The sequence below is a fragment of the Erpetoichthys calabaricus genome, chromosome 13, assembly GCF_900747795.2.
Source record: "Erpetoichthys calabaricus chromosome 13, fErpCal1.3, whole genome shotgun sequence".
NCBI classification, from domain to species: domain Eukaryota; kingdom Metazoa; phylum Chordata; class Cladistia; order Polypteriformes; family Polypteridae; genus Erpetoichthys; species Erpetoichthys calabaricus.
In genome coordinates, this window is record NC_041406.2 from 73,910,761 (window position 1) to 73,930,059 (window position 19,299).

Here is a 19,299-nt window from a genome sequence, read left to right on the forward strand (position 1 = left end):
CAATTCTACTCAGAATTTTGACTTGAATGTGAACCATTAAAAAAATGAAAGCAGCTTTCTTCCATATTTAAGAGGCAATTTTATTGACCTTTTTTGCTTTAAAGAGGAAAAATTTGTGCAATGGCATTATCATTCATCACTGTACTGTAGTAGCAGAACTCATCTGCTCTGTTACTCTTCGGACTGCATATCACCACATATTACATCCATAATTGGTATAATGTTCATGTACTCATTGCTTTCTTAAACTTTATATACCATAGCTGACAGATAGATAAACAGATTGTACTTGAAGTTAGCACAGTTGTTGTTTAACCCATAATTAATGCTTTCAGATGTAGGAGGAAAACTCATCACAGACATAGACACCTTTTCCTGGCGCTGTAAGGGAGAAATACTAAACACCTGTCACTATGCTGCCCTTTCACTGATCATTCATTTAATTTCAAAACTGTCCTACCCACTTCACTGCTGCCAGTCCCAACATGAGTGTGCCTGTCTGAATGAGAGTGCACTGTGATAGACTGTCATCTGGTCCAAGGTTGGTGCCTACCTTGCAACTGATTGATCACTCAAATAAAATTATAATTGGAGCACGAAACAATTGAATCAGAACGATTAATGATCAAGCCTCACGGAGTAAAATTTTACCATAGGCTGGAAGCTACTGGATCAGACTCCTCAGGTACTTGCAGATTGCATAGTACTGGAACTGCCCTTACCTGTCGATGAGCTGGAGGAGAGAGAAATTCAAGAGGATATGAACAAAGTGGTGTATGTATTGCAAATGCAGTCTCTGACAAAAAACGCAGTACTTCGACTCTTCAGTTTATGATTCAATCTAAGTACTGTTTGCATAAATGTGCATGTAATTGTAGAGGACAGGGCCATTTCTGGGCATACATGGGCTAGCCCCGTGTAGAGATTCCTATCTTTATTTTGTTTAGAAAAATATGTGCAGATCGGAATGAAGCACAAAGAAATGTTTATGTTGTATGTGACTTTTTTTTAAACAATGCAGACCTATGAACACACAGACTCAAAGCAAATGTACGTTTATATTACTTTCACATACTAGTGTTGCTGGGTCTTAACGTCCAACAACCTACACAGTCCAACAATAACATGAACAACAACAACGATGATGATGTTCCCAGTAATAATAATCCTTAAACTGTAGAATAGAACATACAGACATGGTGAAATAAAATTAAACTACCAAAATGGCAACAGGACTGTAGCTCTTGAGTGAATTGCTAAAAGTTGATTTAACCCAAACAATGATCGTCTCCCAAATGGACATACATTAAAACTTGGCAAATATCATCCACTGTTGTTCACCACCATTTGTGTGATTCGCTCTGGGCACATTGTGTGTTTTGGTAAATTGCAATATTTGCATACATGAGCATACGGTAAATAGGAATTGTGGGTAAAGATTCCTTTTTAAAGATAATTATTCTATTCTCAGTTTCACTGAATGTTGTCATTATACTAAGTTTTAATTAATTTTAATCGTTTAAACATCATGTATATGTTATGGTGATGTCTTACAAAAAAAAAAAAATTATATGTAGAATGTCACCATCATCAAAAGGTACAGGTTTAGCTGGTCGTTTAAATAGATAACTATAGAAACAAAAAGGAATGTTAGTAATAATTTAAGTGTTTTTTAAATTTTCTTTACGGAAACCTTAAATGCAATAAGTAAAGACTACTAATACAGCCCGATTCCTAGTTATTTTCTGAAATGGTACGCCTCAAGAGCATATTTTTCTAAGACAGTCTTGTAAACAGACGCTCCTGTCACTTGACATTCTCAAATTGTGAATCTGAGGTCCTAAATGCTTCGCTGACCCCCAGTCCTGACTTCAGGTTTCAATGTACAGATCTGGCAGTGGTGATTGCTCTCAAAGCAAAGGGGGTGGCATGGGGGTTATTTACAACTTCGCCTAGGGCAGCAAAAATCCTAGAACCGGCTCTGGCAGAAGGCACCAAGCACCACAATTAAAGTCGGCCGTCACCTTCATTCACTGCAAGCTCATATTAAACTGTTGGATGGTAAATTGATAAAGATAATGTAAATGTGCATAAATCTCCAGGTCCACACGCTACTACGTACCTTACGGAGTGGATCCCAAGCACTACTGAAAGCGGTTTTTCTGTGCATCTTGCGACGTCACCGTACCTTTTCCGTCAAGCCGCTATATTCGTTAGTTACTGAGAGCACGCAGCCCCTTCCTATTTTATATTATTATTTATTTATTTTTTTTGCAGTTTAAGTGTTTAAAAAATGCTTACTAATCCAACACTTTATTTAATTCGGGAGCGATAACGCTGCGTACTCGCCGATTGTCTCGCAGTGCCACCGCCCAGCAGACTCGCTGATCCACGAGGAGTCGAGTCGAGTGCCGCGCGCGCGCCTGCCTCTTCATTCCAGCAGTGCCGAGAAGCCCCGCGCGATGCTCCACCGGCGCGCTCAAAGGCCGCCGCGGTGACACGCAGCTCTGTTTTACCGTGGCGACGATGCAGAGTGCTGCTCGTGTGCTGCATTCCCAGGGACACAACCCCTACCCAGTTCCTGCAGGTTGCACCTTTAAACAGGTGGCCAGTGCTTTACTGGGAGGCTGACACCGTTTTGTTTGTAAGCCTTCTTTCTCAAGCGGAGGACAGCAGGTAGAGGGAGCTGTGCCTGCTGTCAATATCTCCTTTGCGCGCTTTTCTATTCCTCTCTGTCTGTGTTATTAGTGGTTTTATCGGCATTTTTTTTCTCCATCATGGCGGAGGACAGCGAGTCTGCAGCCAGCCAGCAGAGTCTGGAACTGGATGACCAAGATACCTGCGGAATAGATGGGGACAACGAAGAAGAAAACGAGCACATGCAAGGGTAGGCAGCGCGCACATGGCGGAGAGGCCGCCCTTCTGCCGGTGCATCTCGGCTACAGGAGCAATGCTGGCAATGAGTTCGCGGCCCCTGGTTGCTGGTTCGCAGTGATGCCCCGATAAAAATGCGACCCACTAAACGAGTGGGACTGCCTACAGGGTGGTAGGCTACAAGGTCAGAGAGACCGAAGGAGAAGAAATGTGTAAAGTGGAAGGCGGCTGATAGAGACGGCATTTCGCATCGGCACGAAGGGCGATGCTTTATCACAAAGGGAGCTCTCATTGAGCCAGCCACAGCATCACTAATAACCTATTATTGGCATCCTTTTGCGTACTTACCTGTGACGGTGTGTAGAGTCCGTTTAGCCTGCTCAGGTTCCTTAGTATGTGTTTAAGATCGTTCCTTAAATAATCCTGACGGGCTCCTTCTGTCTCAGGTGTTCATTTCTGAAACTGGACCAGGCAGTCCCACTACGGAAAATAACGAACGTTTCGTTTGATCTTGCATCGTTTTAGAATTCAAGGAAATATGGAAAAATATTTCATACTCCAAGCGTTTTAAAAAAATAAACAATCGAGTGTTGACTTTGGTTCTCGTGTCAGCAACTGCCAGGTCTGCGGGGCTGTGCTAAAAACTTGATATAATATCAGTCGTGTGTTGGATTAAGTGGGTTTGAGGCTTGAGTGTAAGTTTAGTAAGTACTCATACAGTGTTTGAAAATGCACATTAAACCTCCCATTTTCATTCATTTGTTTGACATAAAAAGCGTGATCCTGTGCAAGATTACTGCTAACCAGTCTGTTTATTTTATAGGTTTTCCCAGCTTTTCATATTATCTCTTGCATAGGTTGAAGCAATGTAACATCACTTAAAATCAGTGTTGTTTTGGAGACCACATTTTTGTAGAGTATACTGTATAAATTAATTTGTGAAAGAGGTATCAAATTACAAATGTGTTTTGAGAGATTTTCAAGTGATGCCAGGGTGTTACAGACTATGGCAGGAATCTTCACTCATAGTATTGGAGGGCTGCATTGGCTGCAGGTGTTTGGCCAAACTAGTTTCCTAATTAGAAGACAGTCTTTGCTGATAATGTACCTTGGTATTTAACCATATTGTTTGTTAGTGCTGTCATTCATCCAAGACAAGTTTTAATTACATTATAGTTTCCTTTTATAAGAGCATCATTCTTATATTTTGTGGTCTGGAACAGGTTTGCACTTCATGATCCTCCCATTTTCTCACGTTTATTAACACAGATATTTCATAATGTACATTCACCATTGCAAATGGAAACAGGTCTAACTAGAGAGCTGTTTTTTTTTTTTATTTGCATTTCGTTATTAACTGAGAAAACGATTAAAAACTAAATGGTGCTGCCTAAATCTAAAATAGGTAATTTTGAGTTCTGAGTCTTAATAATTTAGTTAAGTAAAATTAAGACTGAAAACATATTACTTTAGTAGCAAATATATGAGTTCTAATAAAGAAACTGGTTGAAGTGAAAACCTGAAGCCATTTTGGCAAATGGTGGGCACCACAGAGAAAGTTGGGACTCTGCTGCCCTTTTAAGGATGTGATTGGGGAAAAGCAACAGGAGGCCAGCCATTTCCTTCTGTCTGATTAGTTGGTGACAAAAATGCCTAGAGGGAAATAGATGTCTGTAAAGTCTGGCAGTAGGAAAGTGGCCTTTGATTTTTTTTTTTTTATTAAACTAAAGAGAAATTGCCACTGAAGGGAATCCAAAGGCCTTGAAGCGTGAGTGGGGTATAGCTTGGTGTTCCTGGCACCATAGTGGGCATCTTGGGCTTAGTCCACACTAATAATAATAATACATTTTGTTTTTATAGTACCTTTCCCATGCTCAAGGTGCTTAAAACCAAATTATACAAATAGTTTCTGCATCAAACAATAAACAAATAGACACAGGATATACAAAAGCATTAAGTAGAATAAAAGAAAGAATAAACCAGAGTGTAATACTAAATTATATAATTAAAGAAATGCCTGAACAAATCACAATTTATTATATAGTACACACACAAATTATCCTGAACATCTGGAGGAAGAGGTAAACTAAAAGAAGGAGCAGAGAGTTAGGTTAAGTTAAAAACCTTCCCAAACAGATGAATTTTAAGTTGTTTTTTAAAAAGAATAAATGGAGTCAGCTGAGCTAATTAATTTTGGGAGGTAATTCCAAAGTCTGGGCACTTCAAGGCTGAAGGCCCTGTCATCCATAGAGTGCAGGTTAGTGTGGGACACAACAAGATTGCCAGCATCGGAGGACCTTCGATTGCTAACAGGAGCATAGCGATGGAGAAAGTTATTGATATAGTCAGGTGCAAGGCCATTTAAAGCTTTGTAGGTTATTAATAGAATTTTAGACTCAATCCTGTGATACACAGGGAGCCAGTGAAGGCGAAGCAGGATGGGTGTGATGTGCTTGCTGTTGCTGGTTCATGTAAGGACTCTTGAAGCAGAGTTTTGAATTAACTGGAGATAAGATATGAGATTTGAAGGGGTATCTGCCAGTATGGAGTTAAGGTAATTGATGTGGAATGTTATTAAAAAACACTAACCCTGTTAAATATGAAAATTCTGTCTTTGTTTCCAAAGTTTTCCATCCATGCATTTTAGCTCACTAAACATCAAAAACATCACTAAACACTAAAACATCAAAAATCACAGTTCAGGCCAGCTGGTGCAGAGAATTTAAGAAAGGGACATCCCTACAGTAAATATGAGATCACAAAGGGCATTGTAATAAAATTGAAGTTCATACCTGATTACATGACAATCCTACATGAACATTTTTGAAAAGCTATGTTTTACCTACACCATGCAGTTTCATGAGACACTTTGGAGAGCATTTTAGAAAAGATGTTTTTTTTTGGAGTGTTAAACACACATTTTCAGTGTAGATAAAAGACCAAGTTGAATAAATAAACACATACATTTTCAAATTTATCCATGTTAGTGTGGACAAAGCCTTGCACTCAGGAACCACCTCTGACTAGTGTAAGGCAGGAAACAATCCTATACAGGGTACCGGTACACGGCAGGGCCAACTTTCATACTCTCACATCCTTGCATTCTCACTTAGCTAATTTGGAAAGTCTAGTTTACTTAACAAACATGACTTTAGGGATATAGGAGAAAAATCCACACATAAACAAGGAGAACATACAAATTCCACACAGGTAGATACAGAGTATTTGAATTAAAAAAACAGGATACTGAACAAAATACTTACACTTTAGAGTATATGTGTGTGTTTGTGTTAATTAATTATTTTACATAAACATATCTTTAGATCCTAACATAAAAACAATTAACATTTTTTAAATTTGTGTGATTATTATGCATGTTTTTATAAACAGACACACAAGCATATAAATATAGAATTAGAGATGTCATCTTTTACAAATTGGAAAACAAGACACACAAGCATTTAACTTAATTAATGCTTGATTTGATTCAAACCAAGTTTTGTAAAATTGGACTTGCTTTTATGGAATGTTATTTGATTTTAATAAATTCAATGAAATGTTTAAAAAAGTAATAATAATTAATGCTTTAAGATCTCTCAAGGCCCATATAGTGCAAAGTGCAGAATTGTGAGATGTCTGTCTTAATTCCATGATACTAACACTCTGTCTCTGGCTCTGCTACAGTGCTTTGTGTTATTAATGACCTTTGTCTAAAATGATAGTTAGCTTCTTCCATGTGCCACCAGTACATAGGTCTACAGAGTTTCCTGAAAGGAGTGCAAAACCTTTTGATTATAGGGTGTAATATACAGTGGCAGTTGAAAATAACTAAATATAGGGGTAATTTCTAGCAGCCTGCATACGACAAAGGCTTTGCATCTACTTGGATGGTCAGCCACTTCAGACTATTGGGAAAAGGGCATATATTTATTCAACAAAGTAATATAAACTAACAAATTAGAAAGGCATAATTCAGAAAAGATACTAAACAAGCATTAGAATTCCACATTGCAATGCACTGCAGCTTCAACTTTCTATGTCTGTTGTGTTTTAGTTTTCTTTGGCTTCTTTTATCAATATTTTCATTATATGTAACATTAACATAACTTGGAAGATTGTCTGTATGACATAGTGCAAAATACCTAGACATTGTTACACAAAGTCTAAGAAAAGCAGGTGTGGAATAGGAGAAGAAAATAAAGACATAACAAAAGACATGTACAAATTCAATTTAATTTATATAATATGAACTAGTTTATAATCCAGATTTTGAGAGTATTGGTGCTGAGAAAGTTTAATGAATTTCTAAATGTTTTTATTTTCTTTACTTTGAAAGTAAATGTGGTGTTTTCACAAGTAGGACCTTTAGGAACATAAACCTTGAATGGAGTGTCCCAAAAAAAGAATCATTCTATGATGTTATGGCCCTGTCTGTAGTAAATGAAAAATGGTAATCCTTACATGATTTTGCAAAGAAAGGAATATGAAACATTTTCAAATGTATTGGAACTTGGTGGACATCAAGACCATGCTTTGTTTCTCTACATGTCTTTTCAGTAGTGTCTGGTGTGATGAGATTTGGTGATTATTTCTTGTAGACACAACATGTCCTAATATTTTTTTCCATTATGGACAATATTTTAAATAGCCTCACATGAAGAAATCCATTGATATCTGAGTAATTATCTTTTAAGATGCTAGAGACAATTAAGCAACATATACAGTAAGTTTTCTGGCAGATGTGAATCCATAGCTACTGATGACATCATCTAATGTGTTAAGAAAGATTAAATTTGTTCTACTGTATTAGTTGTTTTGGGTATTTATTGAGCTAAAATATTTTTAAACGGCATAAACCATGCATTTTTATCTTCTAGTGAATAGAATATTTTTTTAAATGCTGTAACATTCTCAAATCTACTTTATTCAATTTAAGGTTGTGGTAGCCAAAGACAAGCAACTTTACCCAGACCAGCAGTCCATTGCCTGTTCATACAGACATCCACCCATACAGGGCCAGTTTGAAATTGCAAGTAAATGTGACCTCAGGAACCAAAACCAAAATGTTTATGTTGCAAGATAAAACGTCAATTTGGTGTATTGGTTTATTTCGTACATTTTTCTAGTACCTAGTTTATCAATCTAAACAAACTAAGAGAATGAAATGAACATTACTTCACAGAAGTAAAACCTGAAACAATGTATAGCCATTTTTGGAAAGATTTTATTTTGTATACCTATTTCTAAGTCTTTTGAAATTATTTAAGTTAGTCTTAGTAACAAGACATAAAATACAAAGGCCAAAAAAGAATTCATTTTAAAATGTGAGTTAACCCTTTTTGACACAGTGGTACATTATAGTTTGTAAGTCTTGTATTAGTACCCCTAACAATTTTTATATAATTTACTTGGATTATCATTTTTTTCCTGCATTGATTTTATTATGCTTTCAGCAATGTCTCAAAAGTCTCTAACTTCCTATTAGCTCATTTAAGCATATTTTATGCAAGCAACAGTCTGAGGTATGAACCAAGATCACGATAAATACTACAATGGGCTAATAGGTCAAAAATAATCTTGAGTTTGCGCCACAGACCACTTAATATATGGTCTCCTTAGGAACTCTGTTGGAATAATTAATTGAATATTGTTCTCTGTTGGATTGTAATTGATTTAGAACTTTAACTTTCAATCGTAGAAGTCCTGGAGGAGATGTTGGAGCCAAAAAGAAAAAGAAAAAGCAGAAGAGAAAGAAGGAGAAACCAAGTTCCGGAGGAACCAAATCTGATTCTGCTTCTGACTCTCAAGACATAAAGGCACAACAGCCCCCAAAGGTGAGAATGTGTAATTTTCTGTATTTCCTGCTAAAAATATGAATGTAGTCCAAAAAACTACTATATTACATATAGAATATCACATTTCAAGTAATGTAGAAGTCTTTCCTCTACCGATAGCCAGTAAAAGAGAACATAACAATATTTCATTACATACCACAGTATCACAATTTCAGCTTTATCTTTTAATTTCATTGTTTGAAATTATGTAATCATAGATAATAATTTAATGTGTATTATGTAACCTGAGACAAATTTTACAATTTGGCAGTAAATAAAAAATTTAATTTATTGCTCTCTCATTAAAACCTGTAATATTCTGAGTTGAGATAAAAATCACGTTGAGTAAATGCCTCTTGCTTGTGCTGTTTTATTCCATTGTACCAATTGTGTAATATTGTATTAAAATTACAGATACGGTATGGAGTTTTTCATGGTTTACATCCGAAATATTGAAATGTCAATTTTTTCTGGCATTAGCTGTGTAAAGCATGGATATTTTCAGAATAGCCATTGGATATTACGGTATTCTCCTGTCCTTTATTAATCCTTCATAATGAGGAGCTATTTGTAACTGAAATACCAAGAAATTGTATTTGTATAGAAACGCATTTTAAAATAAAAGGCATATTAACATAAGCTTATCAATGATAATATTGTGCTTTATGAAATTTCTGTTTTAAACCACTTAAACCTTGTTGTGGTAAATCATTCAGAATATAAGCAAAATGGCTGTTCAGTTTCTGTGTTTATTTTTTTCACACCAAAACGTTTTTACCATACTCCATTTTTTATTGTTAAGTGCGGCTTGTAGAACTCTTACGGAAAAACTCTTAAGAAGCTCTGATTTTTAAGGAAATATCCTGGGTATATTTGAGTTGTTAACCATTTTACAGTGATACTTAGATTTATATCCTGGCTAACCTGTTTCAGTTTAACCAATAATCATTTTAGAGTGACCAGATGACCCCTGTATGCTGTAGCCAAGTAAGGCATTTCTAACTTGCCCTGAGCTACTTTGCTGGAATTAACAAATACCTCCATATGTATAAAGGCCTTCCTGCTGTAGGGTTTTCATTTCAGTCATTTTTTAAAGTGCTTTTACCCATTTGTTCACTGTGAAGAAATTCATATCCAAGAATTACTGTACTACAAACCAGGAACAAACACCAAGGATTTCAAACAAAAAGGTTTTTAATTTTGTCATTGTAATCCTTGCAAACTACACTTAGGACATGTTTAATACAAACTTATTTCTCTTCACAGTGAAAAGAATTGAATAAATCATCATATGCCATCGTTCTGATGGCAAGAGGCTGTCAAAAGCGTTATGAGTGTACCTTATAGGGTGGGTGCTTCTCATATCCTGTACCCTCAGCTGAACATTAGTCATCCAGAAATAGTTGCATTTTTTTATTTTTAAATTAACTTGCATTCATTTGAATTGAATAATTTAACAGTACTATAGAATGGCTTGAATGTTGTCATCATGAATCCTTTGAAGTTTTAATGTGTCATCACAAGATTTTTTCCCACATTTAGATTTACTTAAAACTTTTTATCTTTTGCTTCAAATACAACATCATCTTACTGTTATTACTGCATCCATTGAAATAGCATCTTACTTCAGTTATATTTTATCAGCTGTTAGGAAGGATTAAAGGTACAGTATTTGTCATATATTCTTGCTAACGAATTGCCAATTAATTGGATGTAGTTCATCTTTGCATAGTATGTTGACTTTTATCAGAATGTTGACACTGTATTCCGTTCTGTTGCCAGATGTTCCACTATTATTATTATTTTTTATTGTTATAGTGAATGTCATGGTATTGTGGCACAAACTGCAAAAAATAACTCAGGTGTGATAGACAGGAGAACAATGTATTGTACAGATTATATTTTTCATTGTGTTGTAATTTTTTCCATTTGTACAAAGCAGAATCCTGCTGTCCCAATGCAGAAACTGCAAGATATACAGAGGGCAATGGAACTGCTCTCTGCCTGTCAGGGTCCAGCAAAGAATATAGATGAAGCCACAAAGCACAAATATCAATTCTGGGATACTCAACCAGTTCCAAAGCTAAGTATGTTTGTTCATCATTGATAAATAAACAAAACTTCTTAACCTAGTTAACTTATGCAGGAGCCTGCTTTATATTTACGTTTACCTTTTACTTTATGAGGAGGTACTACAGTATTGTTGTTATTATTACTCTGATAGACAGTAATTATTAATTATATGAAAAATAAGGTGACCTAAGAGATTGAAACACATTTTTCTCCATATATTTTTTACATTTGAAGCACAGGCAGGAACAGAGCCAGCAAGGGAAGAAATACAGGGTCCTAGGGTATTCCTAGAATTATGGCTATACCACACTGCCTATCAGTCTTTGCTAGATTTAAAAAAAAACAACGTTTTTTGAAGACTTCTAGGATCAGGTGTGTTGTTTATAATGTGTAAAGTTCCAAATCTTTCAAGATTAAAACATTCTAACCAAGATAGTGTTTTCTATATTGAGGATTTACCCTTTGCCAGCTGATCTTTTTAAACAAACTCCCTAAGCTGGTATAATAATAAACACACAGTTTCTTTGGCATGTGTTATCTTGCATTTTCTTGGTTACAGAACAAACAGTGAAACAAAACCAAAGTGACAGAAGCAAAAAATATAAAAGAGTAAATGATATACATGTTTTAAAATGTAAATGTTTATATCACAATTTGTGTTCATAAAATAGGGTCAGTATTATTGGCACCCTAGCCTTTTAGATGCATCATGTGCAGTGTCTCCTGAAATAGCTGGTGGTTCAGTATATATTTGTTTGTTTGATACAGAGCAGCACAGGATCAAACAATAACAGTAAAAAATGTAAGAAAATATAATAAAATGGAAAATTTGCCCTTTTCATTTCAAAAATGGAATTATTGGTGCCCTTTTGAATCTTTCAGATCAGTTTAGCTACAAGAACTATGTTTTTATTTGCAGTTAAATTAGACTCTCCTGGAATAAATTGCCAGTACTTGCATCACAATAATTAATCAATGAATGATAACTTTAATGCTTAAAAATGTCAGTGTCATTCACTGTTCTTTACTCTCGCTATTTGAGACCACCATAAAAACTGTTATTACTAAACATAAAAATCACTAAGGGTACAAGACTTACTCAGATGTCCATGGTATTTCTTTCTCCATGGGTTTTATGAAGATGTTTTCTGCTCCTTTAACTGTGAAGTACCTCCTAGGACATGTTGGTAAGAGATAAATTGATTAAAGAAGTTAAACATTCCAAACTGTTAAAAACACAATGTAAAACAATCATTGAGCTGAAAGCTGGACCGTAGCAATCTGGAGTGTTGGTTTCAACCCACACCATATGACACACATGAAAAGGAGAAGAGCTTTATTGGCAATAGCCAAGGAAGATCCCACTGTTGATAAACAAATGTAAACGGATACAACTGATCTTTGACCAAACCTACCTAGAGAACTCAAATTATGTCTGGGAGAATTACTCTGAGGACTCGGAAATAGAAAATCATGGTATCAGAAGAGTAACAGGGCATTTTAGAGCATAATGTGTTTACCCTGTGTCAGAAAACTAAATATCGGTCAGAGATCATGGGTTCTTCATCAGAATTGTTACCCAGAACACACATCCGAAAATACAAAAGATTTGTCAAAAAGGAAACAAAAATTGTATTGTTAGATTTTGGAAAGAGCTGAAATCTGCAATTGGTAAAGTGAATCTTACTAACATTCAAGAGCTGTAACAAACGCAATTGAAGTGTGGAGAAAACCTACATGCAGAAAGGTAAGGGAAGGTTTTAAATGACTGAAAGAAACATTTTGCATATATTAATGAAGGGTGCCTTTTATGCTGTTTAATTTCTACTGTCATTTTCTTCTGTGAGAATCACTACAATGCAACATGAAAAGAAATTATTTTTGTTGTACAGCTTTGGACATGTTAAAATATTTTGATGATCAAATTTAGGTTAATTTCCAATTATTTCTGAAGATATTATACATGATATAACTAAATGCAAGGGTGCCAAAAATGTTGACCAAACTGTATATATAATACAAAAACTCTAGAAATATTGTGCTGACAGTTTTTTTTTTTTTTTATCCCATAATAATACCTTTAAATTGCTTGCTTTGTGTATAGATGAAGTTGTTACAACTCATGGTCCCATTGAACCAGATAAAGAGAACATACGTCAGGAACCTTACTCTCTGCCTCAGGGTTTCATGTGGGATACATTGGACTTGGGCAATGCAGAAGTGGTATGTCTTGGTTGTTGTAATTGCTTTGTATTTATTTGCTGATAACTTTTTCCTCCTCCTTTTTTTCCCGTATCTGTCCAAAACAAAATAAGCTTACCTGTAGTGTACATTTGATCTATTTTAAGGGGCAAATCGTATGACATGTTGTTGATGATATTCTCCGCTGCTACCATCCATGCTTATTATAGTATAATCCCTCCAATTTGTTGTGGCTTATCTCCCATTGGTCTGTAATTGATAAACCCACTATGGGAGATGCCAAAAACACCCAAACTACCTTATCAGGTTCGTCTCACTCTGTTGAAGACAGTTGTACAACTCTAGGGTCCTATCAGTTTACTCAGTTCCTCATCACAGCAAATGGACCCAGCAACCTTGTAAAAAAAAAAAAACTTATTTCAGCTACTAGTACTCCTGGTCTCTTTCTTTCAATTATTACTTAGAGCTCTTGAGGATGGGAGTGTAGACTGACTAGTAAATCAAAAGTTTCTTTGAGGACTCTACTTCAGTGTCTACAAAACTGCAGCATCTGTACCAGTTCTTTCTCTTAAACAGGAGCACAATGTACTTGAATGGCTCCAGTTGGAGCAGCTGCCTGCTCCTTATCTTTAGGAAACGGGCCGATTTTTACCCCAATCCCCTTTAAGAGAGGTCTGCAACCTTCAAACTGGGGGACCCAATTTTCACCACAATCACCTCACTTTCAGCTACATGTTGTTCCAATATATGCTAAAGATCACAGTCTGGCATGTAGTAGTGGTGTTGTCATGTGTGCAGAGTACAGTGAAATTTTTATTTGCATATCCAACCAACATGCAACATGTTGCTTGTCTCTGGTGCCATGATAAATAAGAATAAATTAAAATATAGAAATTAATGTGAACAATAGTATTGCAGTGCATCAGCAAGATCCTATTATTATTACTACAAAGACTTTTACTAAACAATGTCAACCCATTATAACATCTATCGGCCTAAGTCACTGCATGCAAACAACTATTGTAAGCAAACCACTTGGAATGCTGTGAACTTTCTTTGGGTCATCAACAGTGATGAGGTCTCCATCAACCCTTAAACACGAAAACATTGCATGTGCACATGGAAGCAATGTGGGCACTAATACAATCTTGACAATATTCTCAGCAGCAGACGATCAGAATAAGGTGTTTGATGACATCACTTTTGATGGGTCACTCCTGCTGTTTGTTTGAACAGTTTCACCATGCAGTAGTATGTGTCATGATGTCATTCGTCATGTTGCCTTTTATGTGGTAAACCTACATGGTGACATGTTTTAATATGACAAAGCTCAACCAAACATGATTGGCCTTTCCCATGAATTCTGGACTAATGTTAGCATTCTTTCTTGTTCTGAAAGAATCCTCCACAGGTTATTGGTTTTCTGTAGGTGCTCTAGCAAAATGCTTAGTTGAATGTGGCCACAGGACTGTGACGCATATATCACTCCAGGCCACTGATGAACCCCACATCTAGCCCTGTTTAAGACCAGAATTTCTACTTAGAAATGATTCTAAAACTAGTTTAACTGAAATACTATTGGTTTCATATACCACTTTTTTTGTTAATTGGACCACTGTTAATCTAAAACCTAATCTGACCAGGAAGGACTTGTATAGATCTAAGTGCCACATAAAGTCTGTTTCGGCGATGTCCAATTGCATATACATCCATGGTCCCATAAGGTTATAATAGAGTTCAGAAATCATAATGCATAATGGAACTTGGCAAATGCAACAGCTTCCCGCACGCAACACGTGTATGCATACAAACAGATTGTGCTGCCAATACTGTACTTTCTGTATAACAGTGTGTACTTTGAGTCATAGGCAGCAGGCCCCAAATCTCGCTAATTGTGCGTCTCTGTAGCGTTATAGCATTATCTCTGTCTATGTAGACAAAACCGGTACACCACAGTATCCCATATACCTTTAAGTATTGTATATAATGTGGTGTTCTCACAACATGCAAATTGCATCATATTCTATATCACATAATATATCATGGACATTAAGAGGCATATACCTCTATCTATCTATCTATCTATCTATCTATCTATCTATCTATCTATCTATCTATCTATCTATCTATCTATCTATCTATCTATCTATCTATCTATCATATATACATACTATACTATATGTAGAGTGCAAATATAATTGTTTGTGTATGTAAGCATATCTTGTGTGACTGTTATGATGATGACTGATACTCTAAATCCAAATTAAACTCTAATAGACTACATGATTCAGTAGCTCTTATGACCAATAACAATGGAAAAATCATTCAACAATGTTGTTTCAGGGTATTTGGAAAATTCAGTCTGTAGCAGTGGTCCTGGAACTCCATACTCTAGTAGCACTTTTCACAAAGATACCAAGCTTTTTCTAAGATCCCAAATCACTCGAGGACAGAACAAACAAACTATGTTGACCCTTCAAATACTGTATCTGTGCAAGGACAAAGACTTAGTTCACTATTCCATGGTAAGAATGCAATCCACATTATTTCTCCTGGATCTGAGATTCAATTATTAGTTTCAGGCCCACAAAATCAGCTTTCTCTGGGAGATGGTACACTGTAATTAATTGGCAGCTGACATGGTCCATTTTAAAATTACTGCCATTCCAGTCTACCAGTCTCATAGCAGTGACCTGCCTTCAACCACTGAATAAGTACATTCACCTGACAAAATTCCCCAACCCCACCCAGTATTTTATTCAGTCATCTTTTAAGCTGCTTGCCCCCACTGCAGACTGTCACTAAAGGGCTTTTTATTTATTACAGTGACATAAACCACAGGAATAGGCTTAACCCCAATTAGTGTTTCTGGCATCGCCTTCTCCGTGAAGATTTTATCCACTGGCTTTAGGAGTTTCTTAAAATCCTCCTTCCACCTCTTGATGTAATGCCTAGTTGATGTCAATGTTTTTACACCTTTGTTGTGAATAGCCTGCACGTTGTCTCACTTCCCCTAAATTGTTCAATGGTTTTTCCTAAACTACTGTAAAGGTCATTCCGCATGGCCTTCCCCCACTCACAGATCTTCACTTTGGTCAGTGTTTAAAGTTTTGACTTACTATGTAAATCTGGAGATCCTCCTGCAGAGAAGGCCATATTGAACTTGTTGTCTTTTGTTTTGTTGTGCCGCATAATAGACACATATTTGCTGCAGAGAGAGATACCAACAACATTTAGGCCACAGCTCCTTGTAGCTGTTCTCACCTCTGAGGACTTGAACAAGGTTTACTCAGATTCCATATCCCTGAATTCTTCTGAGACATAGGACACCTTCACTTACCATTTAGCATGTTTAGGTCTCTCTGGCAGGCACTCAGTGCATTTGAGCCAAATTCTGTTCATTTGAGCCTTTCCCATTAGATAGATAGATAGATAGATAGATAGATAGATAGATAGATAGATAGATAGATAGATAGATAGATAGATAGATAGATAGATAGATAGATAGATAGATAGATAGATAGATAGATAGATAGATAGATAGATACATACATACATACATACATACATACATACTTTATTAATCCCAATGGGAAATTCACAATCTGAGTGTCCAGAACATACAGCCCCTCAAATCAGATGACACAAATACAAACTCAGTTGTTAACACTAACAAGAACGTTAATAAGAGAGAAAAGTTCAGGCTTGGCTGCCACAGTCACAGTGAGACATTATGCAGATATATTGTTGTTGGTATAAAGGAGTCTCATTAGCCTTTCTTGACACACTTTTGCTGTATAATTCTTTGGCTGAAAGTACTCGGTGTTATTGTGGTAGAGAGAGGATGTGCAGCATTTTTCATAATGGCACTCAGTTTTGTTTTAATCCTCTCCTTTGCTACAACCTCCAGGGGTCCAGAGGTTGCCCTATAATTGAGCTTGCCCTGTTAATTAGCTTGTTGATATGGTGGGGTACTCTTGAAGTGATGTTACAAGCCCAGCACACCACAGTGTAGAAAATCACACTGGCCATCACAGAGTTAAAGATAAGGGTGTCACTTCCTACATTAAAGGAACACCGCCTCCTAAGGAAAAAGAGCCTGCTCTACCCTTTTTTTTATATAATTCTCCTGTGTTCCAAGAGCAGTCCAACCTTCATTAATGTGAAACCCCAAGTACTTGTAAGGGTGGACCACATCTACATCCACTTCTTGAATAGGGGCTAGACATAGAGGTTGTTTGGTGAATCGAAAGTCAGTAAGTAGTTCCTTAATTTTGCTGATGTTAAGATGCAGACAGTTCTCTTTGCACCAAAAAACAAACTTCTCCACCTGACTATTATACTCTGTCTCATCCCTATTATCAGTACACCCCATAAGTGCAGAATCATTTGAGAATTTCTGCAAGTGACATGACCTGATATTATATTTGTAGTCAGAGGTGTGCAGAGTGAAGAGAAACGAAGACAGGACTGTACCTTGTGGTGCTCCAGTGTTGCTCATCCATATCAGAAACACACTCCTTTAGTCTCACAAACTGCAGTCTGCCTGACAGTCCATTATCCAGGATGCCATATGCACTTCCACCAATAGATTTCTGAGTTTACTTACCTCTTAGCAGGGATGGCTGGATGGTTTTGGAGGTGCCGGAGAAATTAAAAAAATATAATCCTGACAGTGCTGCCTGCTTTATTTAGGAGAGAATACGCCTTGTGGAGCAGATAGATAATTGCATCTTCCAATCCTTGTCCGATTGGCAAACTGCAGTAGGTCCAGGTAGTCTACCAGAAGAGGACCCATATAGTCCAGGACCAGTCTCTCAAAGGTCTTCATGATATGAGATGTAAGTGTCGCTGGTCTGTTGTCATTAGGTGAAATGGCACCTGCCTCCTTTGGAACAGGACCAATGTTGGATGTTTTCCATAGCAGTGGCACTTTCTGAAGGGAGAGAATGAACAGGTGACCAAGGACGCCACAAAGTTAGTCAGCACAGGCCTTAAAAACGTAAGGACTGACTCCATGTGGTCCAGCTGCTTTTCCTGTGCGATAGAGACTTCCCTTTAATGAGACATTTGGTTTCAGAGCCATCTTTGGGCATAAAGGCGAGTGCAACTGTCTAGGTATTTTTCAGTCTTCTTGCACAAGCTCTAGCCCCTTTATAACCAGTTAAGGGATGTTTCACATTCCAAGGACCAAACCTTAGACCATTTTGACATGAGCATCTGTAGTGAAGGGCACATATCTCCATGAAAAATAGCTATACAGATCATTGAGGCATATAAGCCCATGCATTTGTCACACTCCTTTTTCAAACATGTTAACACAAAACTAAATTATGAAGAGATAGCATTTTAAATGTGGTCAAGCGTACTTGTACTGTTTATGTTTTGTTAACTGTAGGAAACAAGGGTTTTATGGTCAGTCTGTAGTGTGCACATTCCTGCCTTTTGCTTCCATCCAGCAGTTACATACCTGTCTCCGCTGGTTTAAATCTGGCTGCATGCGTTTACCACCATTAACCACAAAATGATAAGTAACAATATTGCCATACTGGACAACACACAGCTCTACTATGAATTTCTTATTGGATTTCTTCATTCATTAAGATGGTGGCAAAATCAGCAATACTTGAGACATCATTGTTCACACATTTATTGTGTGCCATTGAATGTTCTCATAGAAGCTAGCCTTTTATTTCAGCATTGGGTGGGATAATAGTGACATAATTTGGGACATTTAGTAGGTGTGGGTTTGTTGAACCCGAAATGTGAAAAAATCAAAATGAGCTTAACCCGGTATATTCTCCTTTTCTTTTAGCTAAAAGAATTGTACACCCTACTAAATGAAAATTATGTAGAGGATGATGATAACATGTTCAGGTTTGATTACTCTCCAAATTTCCTAAAATGGTGAGTATATGGTGGTCCTTGCTTATTTTTTGTATACTGCATATTTGGCCTTCCCTCAATGTTTAAAATGTAGCATCATTTTGAATTTCAGTGGTACAATTATAGGTTGTTATTAACCTGTTTTGGTTATGAAATAAGAAGAATAAATGACTAAATACCTGACCATCTCTTTTGAGCCTACTTAATGCAGTTAATTGTAATTTGGGGCTGGAGCCAATGGGAAATAATTGGGCACAAGGCAGGAACTAACCCAGTCAATTGTAGACCATAACTCATACACACATCCACACTATATCACATGGGGTGACTTTAAACTTTTCAGTTAAAAATCCAGAGGCTGTTTGACAAGTGACACTTGCTGATCCTGGTGTCAGAGCGTGGGAACTTGTTATGTGCTGATCAGTTACTG

The 19,299-nt window shown here is 36.7% G+C and overlaps 1 protein-coding gene across 2 annotated transcripts in view; it reads left to right on the forward strand.

The window, feature by feature from the left end:
• Positions 1–2,462: 2,462 nt before the first annotated feature.
• nmt2 (N-myristoyltransferase 2) overlaps positions 2,463–19,299 on the forward strand; it is a 46,254-nt gene continuing 29,417 nt past the window's right edge. The window contains exons 1-5 of one of the 2 annotated variants that reach the window (XM_051936027.1): positions 2,463–2,887; positions 8,573–8,708; positions 10,648–10,795; positions 12,886–13,004; positions 18,799–18,890. In XM_051936027.1, coding sequence (XP_051791987.1) covers positions 2,778–2,887; positions 8,573–8,708; positions 10,648–10,795; positions 12,886–13,004; positions 18,799–18,890 — 605 coding nt within the window. In that variant the 5' untranslated portion in view covers positions 2,463–2,777. The remainder of the gene's footprint in view (positions 2,888–8,572; positions 8,709–10,647; positions 10,796–12,885; positions 13,005–18,798; positions 18,891–19,299) is intronic. The other variant, XM_028817123.2, reaches the window with a different exon arrangement.